At 40.4% G+C, this 19,172-nt stretch overlaps 3 protein-coding genes and 1 long non-coding RNA gene across 4 annotated transcripts; 1 reads left to right on the forward strand and 3 right to left on the reverse strand.

The window, feature by feature from the left end:
• On the reverse strand, positions 1–1,533 carry LOC129774840 (uncharacterized). Its single transcript, XR_008742783.1, has 3 exons — positions 1,385–1,533; positions 1,112–1,316; positions 1–165 (listed from the first exon to the last, which is right to left on the reverse strand). It is a non-coding gene; the product is annotated as an uncharacterized LOC129774840 (long non-coding RNA).
• Positions 1,534–2,166: 633 nt separating this feature from the next.
• LOC129776009 (elongation factor G, mitochondrial) lies at positions 2,167–4,685 on the reverse strand. The gene is made up of 2 exons (XM_055781367.1): positions 4,502–4,685; positions 2,167–4,445 (listed from the first exon to the last, which is right to left on the reverse strand). Exons 1-2 carry the CDS (start codon positions 4,562–4,564, stop codon positions 2,271–2,273), a joined length of 2,238 nt encoding a protein of 745 aa, XP_055637342.1. The 5' UTR covers positions 4,565–4,685; the 3' UTR covers positions 2,167–2,270.
• A 2,701-nt stretch (positions 4,686–7,386) lies between these two features.
• Positions 7,387–16,443, forward strand: LOC129778166 (vacuolar protein sorting-associated protein 52 homolog). The gene is made up of 5 exons (XM_055784901.1): positions 7,387–7,858; positions 7,925–8,651; positions 15,390–15,508; positions 15,571–15,691; positions 15,747–16,443. Exons 1-5 carry the CDS (start codon positions 7,470–7,472, stop codon positions 16,374–16,376), a joined length of 1,986 nt encoding a protein of 661 aa, XP_055640876.1. The 5' UTR covers positions 7,387–7,469; the 3' UTR covers positions 16,377–16,443.
• On the reverse strand, positions 16,373–17,315 carry LOC129778167 (thioredoxin domain-containing protein 17). Its single transcript, XM_055784902.1, has 3 exons — positions 16,982–17,315; positions 16,764–16,842; positions 16,373–16,702 (listed from the first exon to the last, which is right to left on the reverse strand). The coding sequence occupies exons 1-3, from the start codon at positions 17,148–17,150 to the stop codon at positions 16,549–16,551; spliced, it is 402 nt and encodes a 133-aa protein (XP_055640877.1). The 5' UTR covers positions 17,151–17,315; the 3' UTR covers positions 16,373–16,548.
• Between the last annotated feature and the right edge of the window lie 1,857 nt (positions 17,316–19,172).

Here is a 19,172-nt window from a genome sequence, read left to right on the forward strand (position 1 = left end):
TTTAAGGAAAACATTTTTTTTTTGGATGTAATTCTCTTTTAGCGTCGATTTCTTGTTGTAGCGGCGTCAATAGCTTTATTGTATTGGGCCACCTCCTTTGGCCCTAAATTCTCGCTTGTTGTGTGCTAGTGTTTTCTTTACCTTTCACCTCATGTCAATCCAAATCTGTAATTTAAAAAAAACCATTATTGTTTTGCAAGACATTTCAGCTTTAGCATATGATATAGAAAGTTTGGTATAGTATAGCAATAAAAAAGAAAATTGCTGACGAAAGTAACACGTACTATCATACGCTAGCAGGAATAAGACATTTTTAGGTAGGAAATTCGGTTGATAGTAAAGTAGAACCCCCATTATCCACGAACGGATGATCCACGGTGCGGTTTATCCGCGAAAGCGAGATCCATAGTAATTCTATGAACCTACTCTAAATTTGACAATGAGTGGTAGGTTTTTGTTCTTCTGTTTTGGTCATGACTTTCACATTATTTGACTACTGGTATACACCAAGGCGCCTCTATATATATACCAGGTGAAACAATCATATGAAATGCACTTTCAGCCATATTGGAATTGCTGTCGATATTGTTTACAAACAGCATCAGAACGCTGCCGGCGGCTCTCTAAAAATTGCTGCGACGCTTATTCGAACGATGCCTACTTTGTTCGGCTTGCGCGAATTTATGTGAGAAAGACGGGATGATTTTGTAGAATTTCATTCTCATCCAGTTCATCCACTACTCTCGCATGTGAAAATACAAAAATGGCGTATCCTAGCAATTACAAAACAAACAACCCCCGCTCCACAAACCGTAATCCCCTTCTCATTGAAGTGATGATGTTGCTTCACCTGTTATACATTTATACAAGCGCCTTGGTATACACGACCTTACAGATGAATAGTTCAATAATTCCTGTATTGATAAAACATACTGAAATATCTGTTTTTTTGTGTTTGCACCTCAATTTCATTTGTTGTGTTATCCGCGATTTTTGTGATCCGCGGTGAGCTAGCCCGACTATTTCGCGGATAATCGGGGTTCTACTGTAATTCAAATAATATGATAAAATTTACTTATGAAGTTGTATGTATCGTAGAAGAAACACTCACTTTCTGGCATTCCAAGACACATTGGTGGTCTCAGCGCATTAAGCTCCTCACTGAATTCCTCCCACGTTTCCTTAACCGGGATTCTATTTGAACTGCCTCCACAAATACCTCGAGCAATGTTTACATTCGCTTTCATTGTTTCAACGAGTCGTTCAAACAGGTGGTGATTTGTCTGTCCACTCGTTTTCAGCCACTGAAATATGCGCTGGAAGTAAGTTCTGCATTGTAAATTATAACATAATTAATACGAATAATGTTGGATTGAACACTTACCTTGTATAGACTATTCTGGCAGCACCGTAAAACAAATAATGATCAAAACAAACGAACATTTGTGGAAAATTGCATATATTCAAGCGTTTCTGAAATGTTTCCTAAAGGAAAATATCAGGGACGCAAACCAAAACAAAATAATTATCTGAAGATATGCAACAAGTGAACCAAACAACTCGAAAAGTTCTGACACTTGCATCAATAGTTTTCACTCGCTCGGTGCTATCGAATTGCTCGATTTCTATACAGGTCGAACAGGTTTCAACATTAATTTTCGAAACCAATACTTAATCGAATCACAAAAAAGCTATTTTTCTATTAATGTTTGATGAAATGTTTAATGTTTAATGAAAAATTGTTTTTCGATCATGTATAGGATATGAAAATAATTGTTGAAAAAAAATGCTCGACTATATATAATCGAGTCCGACCTGTAATAGTAAAATAGGTCTAACGAGCAAAATTCTTATCGCCTCGATTTCTATAATAGAGCCCAATATTCCAAGTGCACTATTTTTTGTTGGTGGCCATATAGTTGCCACGGCCATACAAAGGGTTAAGATCAAGCATACCCGGAGTAGATAATTAAATAAACCATGTGGTTAAACTCGAGTTCATTAATTTAACAAGCGAACAAACTGTTGGCGCCAAAAGAACACTAATGTGTAATAATTGTTACATAATTTACTACCTCAAGGGACATTCTCTTGATCGAGATCTAAAATTATAAAATCCCTTTTTCCACTTTCCTAACATTTCTAGGAAAAGAAAACCAAACCAACAACGTTAGTAAGTCGGGATTATTTTATTCGAATACTTATCAAGTACAATTTATCCTAATATATACAGATTCATGAACCATACCTCCTTAGTACCCTATCTTGTCCTAATTCTTCTTCTTTTGCTTCTTGTCCACAACGATTCCCTGTGAAATCTGATAATCCTGCATGAGCTTCTCTTGCATATCGGGCTTGCAAGGTGAATACCGACAGTACTCCATACTGAATTCACCTTTGCCCTGCGTGCTCGAGCGTAGCTCCCCGGCATATCCGAACATATCGTTCAGTGGAACCTCCGCATAGATCGTGAACCAACCCTCGGTTCCCTCCGTGCCCATAATGATACCGTGTCGTTTATTGAGCTGTCCAATAACAGTTCCCTGGTATTCTTCAGGCACTGTAACCTCCACCATCATGATTGGTTCCAGTATTTGCCAGGATCCATTTTCGAAAACATCCTTTATCGCCCCCTGGGCGGCCAACATGAACGCCAAATCGGACGAGTCCACAATGTGGTGAGCACCATCGATGAGACGGAACTTTATGCCGGACAACTTGTGACCCGAAAGCAGACCCTTTTCACCCATTTGGCGAAAGCCTTTCTCAACAGAGGGAACATACTGCTTGGGAACATTGGTTCCAACGGTTTCATCGGTGAATTCAAGAACAGTATTTTGATGTGCAGGGAGTGGCTCTAGCACACCCGTAACCCGAGCGTATTGACCTTGACCACCGGACTGCTTTTTATGCAGGTAATCAAACTCGCATGGCGCGACAAGTGTTTCACGGAACGCAACCTTCGGTTTTCCCAAGGTTACTGGACAATTATATTCCCGCTCCATTCGCTGGGCGTAAATTTCCAAATGAAGCTCACCCATCCCGGAAACCAACGTTTCCTTGATGTCTTGATCGTAAGCAAAGCGGAAGGTAGGATCCTCTTTGGTGAACCGAGCGATTGCCTTGGAGAAGTTGTCCCGATCTTTATTATTGCTCGGTTTGATAGCCATCGATACCACGGGGTCCGGCACATATATAGACTCCATGGAGAGTTCCAAATCGGGATTCGTCACAAACGTATCTCCGCTGGCACAATCGATTCCAAACAAGGCGAAAATGTCTCCAGCGTAAACCTCATTAACATCTTCCATATTGTTCGAGTGCAGGCGCACCAAGCGAGCCAGCCGAACCTTTTTGCCCGTCCGGACGTTGTAAATGTTGTCTCCTTTCTTCAGCATTCCCTGATAGCAGCGGAGATATGTCAACTGACCGAATCTTCCTGCCTCTAGCTTGAATGCCAAACCAACGAATGGATTCTTTCCATCTCTTGCCGGGTTCAAAATAACCTTCTGTGGTTCCTTTCCCTTCTTTTCTATCAATGCTATATTCTCAACCTCCCCCGGGTGAGGCAAATAGTCCAGCACTGCATCCAGCAATGGTTGCACTCCCTTATTCTTCAACGCCGTTCCCACGAGTACCGGAGTGAAAGCCCTTTTCAGAGTGGTTCTGCGAATCGCACCCATAATGTCCTGCTCCGTAGGAACTTTTTCCTCGAGGAACAACTCACCAATTGTTTCATCAGCGTTGGACAAATGCTCAATCAATTCGTGACGTCGTTCGTCACATTCAGTGCGCATATCGGTCGGAATCTCATCCTGACGGACGGTCAAACCTAACGAGTCTTCAAAATAAAGGGCCTTCTGCTGAACCAAATCGATTATGCCCTTGCATTCACTCTCCACCCCAATCGGCAGCTGAATAAATGCCGCATTGTGGTTCAGCTTGGCACGCAATTGACCGAGAACCCGATACGGATTGGCACCCATTCGATCCAGCTTGTTAATGAAAGCCAAACACGGCACGTTGTATCTCTTCATCTGTCGGTTCACAGTCAACGTTTGACTCTGAACACCTCCCACGCTGCAGAGGACCAAAACCGCTCCATCCAGCACACGCAGCGCACGCTCGACTTCAACCGTGAAATCCACGTGCCCCGGCGTATCGATAATGTTGATGTTATGCTCCTTCCACAGTGTGTACGTTGCCGCCGACTGGATCGTTATCCCACGCTGTCGTTCCAGCTCCATGGAATCCATAGTGGCGCCCACATTATCCTTTCCCTTTACTTCGTGCATCTGCTTGATGCGACCGGTGTAAAACAAAATTCGTTCCGTCAGCGTAGTTTTACCGCTGTCGATGTGAGCCGATATTCCAATGTTTCGAATTTTCTCCAACGCACTGTGCTCCCCAAGGATCGTCTGGCTGGAGTACGGTTGCTTAGCATTCTGGAAGACATGGAACAGGTCAATTTGTTATATAACTGAAGACGATAGATTCCCACCTCGGCTAAGGTTTTCACTATTGACAACGAAGGCCGTATCCGTAGAAAACTACTGATAGTCATTTTACTAAAGAGATGTTGAGTTTGTCGAGTTTTACTTGAAGAAAATAATTCTGTAAGTACAGTACAAAATAAGGAAGTTTCACGAACCGGATCGATTGCGTGTGATCCCAGGCGATTCTGGAGAATGAAGAATAACATAAACGATTGACATTTCTCATGTTTATAAATGTAGGGTTATAATACGGTTCGTATCCAATGCAGTGTGTGAAGTTGAAATATTTCAATGCATTGAAATGATATACAGTAATTTACATTTAATGCGACATGCCGAGGCACCACTCAGTGTCGGAGATTTTGACCTGTAATTGGACATTGGCGATGAGAGTGATACAGTGTCGACGTTATATGGTCTGATTTGAGGCCATTTGTTTATATTTACGATGACAAACGTAAAGTGTCGACGCCTGGTGACGATATTAGTATTTCGGAGGTTAATTTTTCTCTATCATATCAGAAGGAAAGGTGCAGTGTAAAATTATAAAAGTTTGAATGAAAATTTCTACTTCATGTTGTTTAATTACCAAATACACGTAGTACTGGCACTCAGTTAACCTTTTGTCGATGCATTTCCTGTTTATTCTACAAATAATTATTATTATAATATAAAATCATCATCAAACACAGTTTTCGTTTATTATATTTTTTTCAATTTCGAAAAAAAACCCTATTACCCTAAAACCTATTATTTCATCTCAAACAATACTCGGAACTTGACAGTTCAGTATAGTTGCTTTGGTGAACCCGCGAAACATATCATTGCAAGCCCAACAGCTTTCGGGTTAAACCTCGTGCGAAACTAGGTTGAAACTGAGTGAATAAAAAAATCCGACTAAATTGTTTAAGGTAACCTAACCATGTACCGACAGGTTCGAAGAAAAAACCGAAAAAATATTTTAGGCATCCAATCACTTCGTTCTTCGAACCTGTCGGTACATGGTCAAGTTACCTTAAATGATTGAGTCGATTTTTTTCCATGTTCGATGTTTGATATTGTTTGCCACTGTTGATAATTGAAGAGTGGGAAACAACATAGTGTTTATACTAATTTCAAACCAAACTTTATCTGTCAAAAAAAGTCAAATATTTGACCTCCAGCCAAACAGTATATGGCCCCCTTAAACATAAGACAAGACATGAGAACTGGCTTTTTACTCTTGTTTTTCTATATAGAGGTTATGTTTTTTCGATTACTAATTGTTACTAATGTACGATGCATTTATCACACTTTTTTGATATAGGAACACTTTTATTTGATTTTGACTGTAATTTGGATGAATTCCATAAATGTTTGTTAATGACATAGAGAAAATGACATAGTTCCACAGCCGCATGCATAGTTCCACATAGTTGCCACAATGATAATAGGTTAGCTGAGGTAATGCAAACATTAGTAGAATGTAAATATTTTCTGTAAATATTACCAACCGTATTTAAAATTAATGTCTGCTGCAATATACATCCCTACCAACGATTGGTACATTGTACTACGCGGTATTTGTAACTTTAAGTTTTTTCATCACTGGCAACCGCAAAGAAAATGTAAATATAACATTATTGGTCTAATCACCGAGCTGTTAATTGAGTTGAACGGCTCTACTTCTCGATATTGATTTCTTCATACAAGGTCGAACCCAGATTAAGGACAGGTAAGCGAAATTCTTGAAGATCATTTCAATTTATTTTTTTTATACATATTGGAAAGCCAAGCAATGATCCGTGTTCGTCTGCTGCGGGAGAATGCGAAGACATTACTTCAAAAATGCGATACTTCAAGATACAAAAACGAGCCCCGCCGAGTCCTAATTCCACCGCTATGCTGACGATTGTGATCGGTGGTTCGATCAATTCGATGTTTTCCGGATTCATCACAACGGAGGTTCCAGGGTGTTCTCCTGGAAGAGAACAATGGTAAGAATTGAGTAGTCCATCGTAACTGTTTGTAGTAATGATTGTGTACTTTTTCCTAATTTGTAGCCGTGAATCAGACCCAATCGATGCAAGATTTCAGTGCAATGAATGATGTTGAACTTGAACTACTGGCTTCCAATTCATGAATGTTGTTAATATCGTATTCAATATAGATAAATGAATAATGAATACGTACAATAGCACATTAAGTACTTCATAAATTGCATATAGATTGGGTTTACATAACCTGTTTAGGGTAAATGTTAAATCAACGTTGAACCGACGGCTTATACTGGGTTACACTGGCAGATTTGACATTTGTTTACCATTCTTATCGCGTAATATGTACGAATAATATTGAATAAATTTACTAATCATTGGTAATATTTACCAAAAGAAATTCGTCATATATACCAATGTTTCGGGAGAGTGTGGATAAACCTGACAAACTAATCAGTGAACGCATGTCCCGCAGATGTAATGCGCAACAATTCTATTCCGGAGATTTTGTTCAATTTGGAGAATTTAAAATATGAGGGGCTTAGAATGCAAGGGGTGTAAGTGACTTGATCGATTTCTCTTCATCAACTTTTTATTTAGTTAATAACTCAACTGCAAAAACGTTCCAATTTAAGTTTGCTATAGAATCCGATAGATGATGTTCTGACCTACCTTCCACATTGTGAAAAACAGTTGGGAATGTATTTGCTGCGAAGTTATGAGCAAAAGAGAGAGAGTCGATGTAGAGAAATCGATCAAATCACTTACACCCCTTTCATTCTAAGCCCCTCATATGTTTCATATTCGAAACTGACTCCCTTTGAAAAAAATACAACTATGATTTGTTGAAATATTTCAAGTAATTTCAACTGACTCTCCGCTATTTTGTGCCCATGCAGCATAAATTGTTTACATTTATTATCAAAACAAAGTACGATACGTGGATTAAGAGTTGAATCACTTTTCTCGAGAAAATATTTTAAAATTCACAGAAATAATGTCCTCCTGCGTTCCACCGCTAAGCAACCAAATAGAGGACGATGAAGTTCAAGAGATTCTCAAGACGGGAACCGACTTACGTCAGTATTCGGCCCAAATCGAGAAGGAATTTAAGGAAGTTGAAAATCGATCCATCGAAGATTACATCAAGGAAAGTCAAAACATTGCCAATCTGCACAATCAGATCGGGAACACCTCGAACATACTGGAACGGATGGAATCGATGCTGATGGACATACAGGACGCACTGAACAACATTAGCACCGAAATTACGACCCTGCAGAAAAAATCCGTTTCCATGTCGGTTCAGCTGACGAACAGGCAGTCGGTTCGTGCCCAGCTGTCTCAATTCATTGAGGATATGGCGATCCCCGAGGAAATGATCTCGTAAGTATGCACCGGATTGTGAGATATTCATTGTATAGTTGAATGTGATTTTTCTTTTTCCATAAGCACCATCATGGATATGGCTGTTACCGAGAAGGAATTTTTGAGTCATTTGAATGAACTGAACCACAAGTTGACCCTGATGAAGGAACTCAACTTTAAAGAATCGAAATCTTCCCAGGATGTTAGTGATGTGCTGCAAAAGTTGAAAATCAAAGCAATGAGCAAACTGAGGGTTTATCTGATGGAGCAGATTTATAAATTCCGGAAGCCTATGACCAATTATCAAATTCCACAGAACGCAATGCTGAAGTACAAATTCTTCTTCGAATTCATCCTGTCCCACGAACGTGTGGTAGCGCAGGAAATCTGCAACGAGTACATCGATACGATAGCCAAGATTTACTACAGCTACTTTAAGAGCTATTCGACTCGACTGGCGGCGTTGAAATTCGAAGAGGCAGTGTCGAAAGATGATTTGATGGGCCTGGAGGACACCGTTACCAGAAGTATCTTCTCGAAAACGAGTTCATTGAAAAACAAAAGCACCGTTTTCTCGATTGGAGATCGAGGCGATGTACTGAATCAGCAGCTGGAAGCGCCAATTATTGTACCCCACGCACAGCAGAAAATACGCTACCCGTTTGAAGCGCTGTTCCGGTCGGAACAGTATGCTTTGGTTGACAACGCCTGTCGTGAGTATTTATTCGTGACCGAGTTCTTCATCGTGATAGGTTCGCAAGCGCAGGAACTGTTCAATCAGATCATGGGCAAAACGATGGGACTCCTAATAGTGAGTTTAATGTTAAACTTGATTCATTTGTAGCTTATGAGTTTTGACGTAGGACTACGTCTAACCAAAATATATGGGAGATAAAATTAAAATCTATACACTGAACATGTAGGAAAAACTGAAAGATTTCGAATGCTTATAATTTAAGCATTTCTTAATAGATTTCAAAGATGCATGCATCAATTGATAGAAAATATTTTTACGCATCTATCACAATAAGTAAAACTTTATTTTTCTTGTGATAAACAATTGAATAATTGCGAAATGTCTAGCATTATCCCAACGCGTTAAGTGCCACGTTTATTTTGGTCCTTTTTGTGCTCCTCAAAAGGATCCAATCAAGTTTGTTGAATCTGCTGCTACCGGGAGATGAAAACAGCAGCCGCTGCAGAAAAACTCAAAGCAACTACTGTGAAGATAGTGAGCAACAAGAAGAAACCATCAAAAAACGTTGCACAGAAGCCAAAAACACTAAAGCCAAAGAAAGCAGCAGAGTGGTTCTGAAAAAAAGTTACAGTCGTCACACATCACGCACAACACGAGGGATTTTGTTTTCGGCGAATCAAATCCAGTTCTTCTTAGAACTAAATATTACTTTGAAGCGAAAGAGTTTATAAAACACTGCGATCAAATACATTCTTTGTAATTTCTTTGATTAAGTGCGATCAACGTAATAATACGTCTTCTAGAAATTTGTAAGCGATTCTTGAGATTCTTGATTCTTGAGAAAGACAATTTATTCCCGCTCAACGCTTGTTGGCAAACGATGTTTACTCAACAATTTCTCAAACGTAAAGTGGGTGTTATACAGTCTGTGTCAAACCGTCAAGCGGTAAACACATCTTCAGTGTGCGCTCTTGTATCTGAATAAAATTAACAGAAAAGAGAGATAAAAAACTATCCATTCTGGGTAAACCAGCTAAAGGTCGTGTCGCGACCGTCGCGAGTGGGGGTTCACCGTTGGATGGCCCTGTTTCTACGATGATTCGCAGAAGTTATGATAAATCTAAAGTGAGCATAACCCCAACGGGAATCCATTCTACTCCTGGCAGTCTATTGACGTCACACGAACAACAATATCTGGGCAACAATGTCCATCACTCCTCGGGCGATGAACGCAAATATCGTGAATTGCAGCCATCTTCCCAGACTCGGAACCGCAATCAACATGTTTCCGAAGCAAACATACCAACGCTTAACACTTTCGACATTCTCACTATGGACGACGACTCACAAGATGCTGTTGTTGGCGGCGATATTGCTGATGCTGGAGGTGCTACTGATGTAGATAAGATAAATGAAAAAAATGAACTACATCCGAAAACAAAAGTTCGCTGTCCGCCTATTATTGTGTATAACAAAACCGTGGTGGAGTTGAATTCAACAATGGCATCGCTGGGTATTAGTCCAGGAAACTACACATTAAGACTGGGCAGGGAGAGAATCCAGATCCAAATAAAATGCAAACAGAGTTTTACTACTGTTTGCAATGCGCTAAAATCAAGCGATACCAGGTTTTACACACATGGTACAAGTGATACAACACCCATCAAAGTCGTCCTATACGGATTACATAAATTTGAGCTAGAGGAAATTAAAGAGGAATTAAAAAATAATTCAATCACACCACTGGATGTCAAAATGTTATATACTTCCAACAGAGGAGGGAATGCGCTATACCTCCTAACTTTCACGAAGGGAACAATTCGTCTACAAGAACTGCAAAAAACCAAAACGCTCTTCAACGTGATCGTTGGTTGGCGTTTTTACAATCGTAAAAATACGGATGCTGTACAATGTTACAGATGCCAGCAGTTTGGACATGGGATGAGAAACTGCAACCTTGAAGCCAAATGTGTGAAGTGTGGTGAATTGCACCTAACCTCCGAATGCAGATTACCACCACGCTCACATCTAACAACAGATAATAACCCACGGGAAAAAATCTGTTGTGCCAATTGCAAACAAAATCACACTGCCAACTACAAAGGATGTCCACAAAGAAGGCAATACATCGAAGCCCTCCAGAAACGTAGAGAACAACTGGCTAATAAAACCATGACACATACCCGAGCCCGAACGTTTAACTCATCTTTCGTCCAACAGAACTACAATTTCGCTGACGTTCTGAAATCTAACACTTCTACTGACGTTAATACTCAATATCATGACCTCTTCACTGCCAGCGAGTTCCTGAACCTGGCAAAAGAAATGTTTGAACGTCTCTCTGCTTGTCGTTCCAAAGCAATGCAATTCGCAGCTCTGTCCGAGCTCATGATTAAGTATGTTTACAATGTTCAATAGAAACTGCCTGAAAGTACTAAACTGGAACAGTCGTTCCATTCGAAACAAATCAACCGAATTCTTCGAATTCCTGGAAAGACACGATGTAGATATAGCAGTAGTAACGGAGACGTGGCTAACCTCAAAAATCTCGATTTTCAACAAGCAATTCACCTGTGTGAGGGTCGACCGAAATAACGAAGATACCAACCGTGGAGGAGGAGTGGCAGTATTCGTACGCAATGGTCTACGATTCGTCCAGATGGATCTACAAACCTCCACTATAGAAACAGTAGGAGTAACAATCACAACGGGTACTTCCCCCGTGCACATAATTGCTGCATATTTCCCTGGATCTGGTAACAAAACTGTCCTCAATCGCTTCAAAAAAGACATAAGAATCCTCACTCGTTATGATGAACCATTCTTCGTCATAGGTGATCTAAATGCCCGGCACCGATCATGGAACTGCAGTAAGACAAATGGAGCTGGTCGTTTGCTGCACAATGTATGTGAAAACCATAATTTCTATATTCATCATCCACAAAAATTCACTCGGGTTCCACTAGGAAGGGGCTGTCCATCTACGTTAGACCTGGTACTATCCAACAATCTAATCAGCATGTCTCTACCTGAAGTATTCGAAGAACTATCATCAGACCACTTCCCGATATTATTCACCATAAATGCAGAATCTTCCTTCCACTTCGAGAGACAACAATACAGAAACTATCGTCGGGCTGACTGGAGATTGTACTCCAGCTTCCTTCATCGGAACTTGGATGTCACATCTCCTCTCATTAGCAACCTGAACTCAACACAAACAATCGACGACGCTATACATGTTTTCACTACGTCACTTGCGGATGCTGAAAACATTTCGGTTCCTCTTGTTACGCGATCACCTCAAAAACAAGAGCTCCCTGAATATATAAAACAGTTGATACGGTTAAGAAATTCCCGCCGGCGTCAGTATGGTCGCACGAGAGACCCCTTTCTCGGAACAATCGTTGAGGAACTGAATCACAAGATTCGAGACAAAATCGCTTCTTACAAATATCGGAACTTCGGTACAACAATACGGAATTTAACCAATAGTAGCGAAAAATTTTGGAAAATCAGCAAACATCTGAGAAACACCGTAAAGTACCAGCCTCCCCTACGGTGTGACGACCAATTGTTGGTGTCAAATCACGCAAAAGCTAGTGTATTGGCAACAACATTTGCCAATTCACACATGAATACTCTAATCGGTGATCCCGTTGTAACGGCTGAAGTCAATCGCTCGATCAGGGAAATTACAGATATGAACGACATCCACGATGATCCTGATACCCTGTGCACACCAGGAGAAATAAAAAGAATAATTCAAAGACTGAAGAAGCGAAAAGCGCCCGGCCACGACGGTATCCGCAACATCATGCTGAAACACATTCCACGCAAAGGCCTCGTGTTTCTCTGCAAAATTTTCAATGCCTGTCTGAAACATGTGTACTTCCCGAGCGCATGGAAAAATGCGACTGTCGTAGCTATCCCAAAACCAAATAAAGACATCACGTTACCGAACAACTATCGGCCCATAAGCCTACTATGCAGCCTCAGCAAAATTTTGGAACGTATAGTATTGAAACGTCTCAGCACTCATCTCGATGCGTCGGGAACTATCCCAAATGAACAGTTTGGCTTCAGACATGGACATTCAACTTGTCAACAACTTCTGCGTGTGACCAACAACATTCGAGCAGGTTTTGCGGCTAAGAAATCTACAGGAATGGTTCTGCTAGATGTCGAGAAAGCATACGACTCGGTCTGGCAGGCGGCTATTGTGCATAAACTTTACAGGTCCAACTGTCCTTTATATCTGATTAAAATCATACATTCCTTCATCACAAATAGGAACTTTCGTGTGTCTGTAAAAGGTTCACTTTCTGAAAGACACAACATCCCCTTTGGAGTACCGCAAGGATCAGTTCTCAGTCCAACGCTGTACAATGTTTTCACTAGTGACATTGCGATGATAGATGGAGTAAACTACGTATTCTTCGCCGACGATACTGGATTTCTTGTAACAGATGATGATCCGACTATTGTGACTACCAAGCTCCAACACGCCCAAAACGCACTTGAGGAGTACCAACGCCGGTGGCGAATTAACATAAACCCGAGTAAAACTCAAACTATCTTCTTCACCAGAAGACGCGCTCCACATCGCCTTCCCTCATCCTTGATAAAAGTCTGCGGAACGCCAATCCCGTGGAAGAAAGAAGTGACATATCTTGGTCTAACTCTAGACCAAAAATTGCTATTTCATGAACACACCAACAGGAGTATCAGAAAGTCTAATATGCTTATCAAATCCTTATATCCGCTCATCAACCGTAGGGCGACGTTACAGACAGCCAACAAATTACTACTATTCAAATGTATTTTTCGTCCAGTTCTTACCTACGGTTCTCCCGTGTGGCGTTGCTGTGCGAAAACACATCTCAAGCGACTTCAGGTGAAACAAAATCAATTACTAAAAATGATGCTAGATCTATCTCCATTGTTCCCTACGGATGAACTTCACGACATCGCAGAACTAGAAAGTATCCAATGCTTCATTAACAGATCGGCGTCTACCTTCAGATTATCTTGTACAATTTCCGCTAATCCGCTTATATTAGCATTATATCCTTAGTTCTGTGATATTAGTATAAGTAGGTTAAACGCTTTTGATTCCTAGGGTTTTTTTTTTTGCTAATAATTTTTCCCTAATGATGCTTTGACGTGTACAAAATTATGTAAATAACATGACTACAAAAAAAAAAAAAAACTGAACATGAAAAATATGCAGCTGTAAGATATTTCAAATCTCTGCATAAAAGAATAACGGAACTTAATGTAAAAATGATGAACTCAATAAAGGAATTATATTATGGTTTCTTGAAGTGGGTGTTATGACGAAGACATTTTGTAGTTCTTTATTTCAAATCAAATGTAATAAAACTTATAACATATTTTGACATCAAATTCATTTTTATTCATCTGATCTTATACCATGTACATTAGGGTGCCAATGAATGTATGGGAAAAAATCGACCCTAAAATTTCAAAAAGCTACCCTATACAAAATGTTCACCACCTCAAAAAAACACGAAAAAATGCCGAATTTCAGCTCAATCGGCCTTAAGGGAGAGTGGCGCAAAGCGGTCAAAGTTTGAGTTTTTTGAAAATCGAAAAATCACCCAAGAGGAGAGTAAAGGAAATCGGGCCCCAAAACCCAACCCAAAAACTTTGTGGTTGGTCAAGTGACTAAACTTGATAACATTTTTCATCAGTAAATAGCTTCGCTGATGACGTAGACATTGTCGGCAGAACATTTGAGACGGTAGCTGAACATTACACTAGAGATGGGCGAGCGCTCACGAGCCGGTTCATCAGAAAGAGCGTACGATCCACGGTTCTTTAAAAATGAGCCGTGGCTCTCAAATGAACGGCTCTTAAATGAACTGCGGTTCAGAAAAGACCCACGGTTCTTTTATGAGCCGTGGCTCTTTCTTGAACCGCGGTTCATTCAAGAGCCGTTCATTTGAGAACCTCGGTTCAAAAAAGAAATGCGGTTCATGAAAGAACCGTGTTTCTTTTAAGAGCCGGCTTATTGGTGAAAAACCGTGGATCGTACGCTCGTTCTGGCGAACCGTGGACTGCGGCAGTGCGGAAGAAATATATGTTTCCCATGCTGCTTTTTAAGCGGTTTTATTTAGCTGTTTGGATGGTTGTAAATGTTGACGGATTACGTATTTTCTCGAAACCCCATAAAAATGGAAGCTTGACTAGTAGGACACAGTTATTTATGTAAAATGGAAATTCAAGATGGCTGTCACTCCAAAATGGTGAAATATGTATTTTTTCAAAACCTTATCAATATGGGTATCTAATGAAAGGACTTTACTAGTAGGACGCAGTTATTTATGTAAAATGGAAATCCAAGATGACAGCCGTTACAAAATGGCAGACAAACAAATTTCGTCAAAACCCCATCAATATAGGTATCAAATGAAAGGGCTTGACTAATAGAACACAGTTATTTATGAAAAATGCAAATCCAAAATGGCTGTGACCCCAAAATGGTGAAATATGTATTTTTTCAAAACCCCATCAATATGGGTATCTTATGAAAGGACTTCACTAGTAGGAGGCAGTTATTTATATAAAATGGAAATCCAATATGGCTGCCGTTATAAAATGACAGACTACATTTCTTCTGAATTTCTTCTACCCATATGATGGGGTATCAGATGAAAGGGCGCGACTCGTAGGGCACAGTTATTTATTTTGTAACACGCACTACAAAAGCGGGTACGAATACAACACTAATTCAATCAATACTAACAAATGATTCCAAGTCAACGGTAGTCCTACGTCAACTTTGCGGTTTTATCATAGATATAAACCTCCCATTTTTTTACACAGAAAAATCTGGAACTATTCGTACAGGATTGTTACGACACAATTGCGTTATTCCTTTGCATCCAACTTTGTTTGAGATATCAATTGATGTGTCATAAGCGATGTGTTCCGGCGTTGGATAAGTAATCATTAAATACATAATTGGCACAAAAAAACAGAACGAACTAAACTGTCTGCTTTTCAGGTATTGGGATAACTTACAGACTGTCATTTGGCCTCGATTCGAGCAGGTTTTCAGAATGAATATCCAGAGCATTCAGGAGTGCGATCCAACCAAATTTCCGAAGGAAACTGGCCCACACTATGTCAGTATCCACAAATCCCCCTTGTAACTATAATAAAGCGTGTTTGTTCTTACAGATCACGCGACGTTATGCGGAGTTCTCGGCCGCTATCGTTGGTATCTCGGAAAACTTCCCAAATGAGCTAGTCAGTCATCTCTTGTTGGAACTGCAGGAAGAGGTGAAATGCTTCATGCTTCGCATGGCGGCAATTTTCACCACCCGTAAGGAACAGTTAATTTTTCTGATTAACAACTACGATCTAGTCCTAGGCGTGCTGATGGAACGAACTCGGGACAACTCCAAAGAAGCAGAAGCATTCCGAGAGCTGCTGAGCACCCGAAGTGCCGAATATGTCGAGGAGATTCTGGCTCCTCATCTCGGCGGAATAATCCAGTATGTGAAGGACTGCGAGCAGATGTTGGAAAAAGAACATACCGATGAATACAAGCGTCAAGAACGACGATCGCTCCAATTGGTGGCGAATTTTTCCTCGAATTGGAAGAAATCGTTAGAGGACCTAAACAGAGAGGTTTTTCTCTCGTTCCCTTCACTTGTGACAGGATCCCAACTTTTGCAGCTCGCTTTAGCGCAACTAGTTCAGTATTATCACAAATTTTACAAACTCCTCACACCGAGTGCTCGATCGCAGCTTGTTAATATCCATGTTATCATGATTGAAATTAAGAAATATAAGAGCAACTATTAGACGAAAATAAACATTCCGGTCGTAATGTATTTTTTACAATAAACTAAAGTCAGATTATTCTACTGGAAACACAATTGTCAATCGCACATTTCATGTAATGACTGTCAGTAAATTGATAGCGAAATAGTATATGCACATCAAAAATCAGGATATCCACTACTTTACTTTCCCATTAGTCTTCGTCCGAGAGAAGCATCTCCACCAAATCCTGGTTGGAAACTCGCTCACCATCCAAACGTTGAGGGGATCTCCAGCGCAGCAATGTCGGTAAGAAAACCAAATTGGTGCGAGGATCTTTGCGGAACGGGTTGTTCAAATCCTTCCAACTGAAATGAAGCAAAGAACAATGATTATTTGCAGTATAAAGAAAATTATCAAAGTACATACAATGGACGGTCGATCTCTACCGTGATGAAATGGCTGGTTTCAGGGGCCAATTTCAAAGCCTCATCCACAACAGGAGCAGCTAAAAGAAAAGTATAAAATCTACTTATTATAAATGCATGCTGGGGAATTCCCGATAACCTCGTATCTTATATAATTAGATCGAATTTGAATCACACATGCCAAATAATTAATAGTTCAACATTACGTTCGATTCTTACCCTTCACGCAATAAGGGCACCAGCTTTCGCCCTTCTCGTCCTTATCGCCTTTGAAGAAAACATGTACCGGCTCGCCGTTACCTTGAAGGCTTTCGGCTAGCTTGGCGAAATCATCCCAACCCTTCACGTGGTGTTTAACTACCATCCTGGCGATAAGATTCAAGCGCATATAATTTGGCCAATACAAAAGTACAAACCTCTACTCGCGTGATTCACTAAAAAATCACTGTAAAGATTTTCCAGCGTTAAAAATATATATATCCAATCTTGCGTAGCCAAGTCGTGTGATGACTAAGTTGACTTGCTCAATACAAACAATCGAATCCGTACTGTTTTTTGCGTCATTCGCATGACAGTACATTCGAAAACTACACTAACCCAAATATTTTGTAAACCAGGTTACTAAATCTGTAGTAGAATTCTCTATGACTTAGGTACAGAGTCGACATCTAGCGTAATACGGAGCAATTAGATCGATTTTTGATAAGCAAGTCCGAAGATAGTTTTGAATTGTTAAAGTTCAAATGAAAATCATTATTTGAAATTGTTTAAATAGTTAAAACGCGTAGTTCTGAAGGTGGCCGTACACTGTTTGCCCGGAGGTCAAATATTTGATATTTTTTTGACAGATAAGGTTTGATTTGATATTTGTACTGTAAGCGTAGAAGAGAAAGAAAAACAAAACTTTTGACAACCCCTTGAATGTGCAAGTAGAGTCAACCCCGAAATGTACACACCCCTGACTGTGACGTTCCCCTCCATTATAAAACCGTTTGAGAGTCTGAGAAAATCATCCGAAGAGAATACATTCAAAATATAATATAACGTTGAAACAGTGTAATTTGTATTTTTTGAACACGAGTCTACAGTTTCAGAAGTGGGATACCCGGCACTTCTCGAAGAGGACGATGGTAAAACGGATAATCTCTTGAGAAGAACAATTTCGACGATATTAGCGACGATGCCATTGACGCGAAAAATGGCTACTAAGCTGACGAAAAGCGAAACGGTTATTCAAACGGAGGCGCCATTTTACGATGCGGAGAATGATGGAAACGAGAAACGAAATGTAGATCAACAAAAAGAAGATGGAGACGAAGAGGAACAACACGATGTAAAATCGATCGAAGACACAAGTTCCGTTGGGGAAAATCGATTTCAAAGCGTGGCTTTACATCCGTATGACGTTGGACGATTGATTCCGGAATATTCTGAAGGAGATGGCGTTGGCAAGTGGTTACGAAGAATCGACCATTTTCGCATCATATATGGATGGTCGGAGCAGGTGTGCTTGTTGTATGCTTCAACTCGATTGGCGGGAGCGGCAGCTAACTGGTACCGACGTCAGGAGGAGTCCATATTTAATTGGTGTCAGTTCAAAAAACGAATCATTATTGCTTTCCCCGAAACGTATGATGAAGCTGACATTCACCGTGAACTGGAAGCAGTGAAGTTAGAACGAGGAGAATCCTACGAGTCATATGTATACCGAGTAGATGCCATCGCACAGAAAGGTGACTTCAGTGCATCAGCCACGCTGAAGTATGCTATAAAAGGACTTCGTCATGATCGAGTGTACAGCAGTCTTCTCGCAAAACAATACACATCAACACTCGAGTTGTTGAGGCACATAAAGTGGATTGCGTCAAACATGGAAATGATACCTCAAGCTGCTCCAAGACCATCGAAAGCAGATTCCGTGTTGCGTCCTTCAACAACAGATATAGTGTGCTTCAACTGTCGTGAATCAGGGCATAAATCTCTAGAATGCCCCAGGCCACAGCGTAATGAGCGGTGTAACAGATGTCAGCGTGTGGGACATTCATCCGACATTTGCCGGGGAAGAGAATTTGTGCAACAGGCAGTTCAACAGGTGGCAGTTACAAAACCAGATGGAATGAGGCGATCGGATACGAATGCGATCTTCGATGAGGTCGGTACGGACAGCCAACTGACGGTCAATCAATCATCACAGCAACAAGTGCAAATTGATGCTGCGGGAGAACGTATCAAAGCAATGGCTTTATTCGATACCGGTAGTTATGCTAATTTAATTAAAATAAGATTATTGCCTAAATGTTTATTGCTGGGCGCAGCAACTGAAGAAATTGTTGGAATAAACAACTCGAAAGCGCAAATTATAGGTCAGTTTAGTACAACATTGCGTGTATTGGAAACAGTTTATCGGGTG

The sequence above is a fragment of the Toxorhynchites rutilus genome, chromosome 3 (genome assembly GCF_029784135.1).
Source record: "Toxorhynchites rutilus septentrionalis strain SRP chromosome 3, ASM2978413v1, whole genome shotgun sequence".
NCBI lineage: Eukaryota > Metazoa > Arthropoda > Insecta > Diptera > Culicidae > Toxorhynchites > Toxorhynchites rutilus.

Bases quoted from the DNA above. Each gene is read 5' to 3' on its own strand.
- LOC129776009 (XM_055781367.1), bottom strand. From the start codon at position 4,564: ATGACTATCAGTAGTTTTCTACGGATACGGCCTTCGTTGTCAATAGTG. The intron at 4,446-4,501 runs GTGGGAATCTAT...CATGTCTTCCAG, and splicing joins TAGTGAAAACCTTAGCCGAG to AATGCTAAGCAACCGTACTC.
- LOC129778166 (XM_055784901.1), top strand. From the start codon at position 7,470: ATGTCCTCCTGCGTTCCACCGCTAAGCAACCAAATAGAGGACGATGAA. The intron at 8,652-15,389 runs GTGAGTTTAATG...TTTTTTACACAG, and splicing joins AAACGATGGGACTCCTAATA to AAAAATCTGGAACTATTCGT. The intron at 15,509-15,570 runs GTAATCATTAAA...TCTGCTTTTCAG, and splicing joins TGTGTTCCGGCGTTGGATAA to GTATTGGGATAACTTACAGA.
- LOC129778167 (XM_055784902.1), bottom strand. From the start codon at position 17,150: ATGCGCTTGAATCTTATCGCCAGGATGGTAGTTAAACACCACGTGAAG. The intron at 16,843-16,981 runs GTAAGAATCGAA...CTTTTCTTTTAG, and splicing joins GTGCCCTTATTGCGTGAAGG to CTGCTCCTGTTGTGGATGAG. The intron at 16,703-16,763 runs GTATGTACTTTG...GCTTCATTTCAG, and splicing joins GTAGAGATCGACCGTCCATT to TTGGAAGGATTTGAACAACC.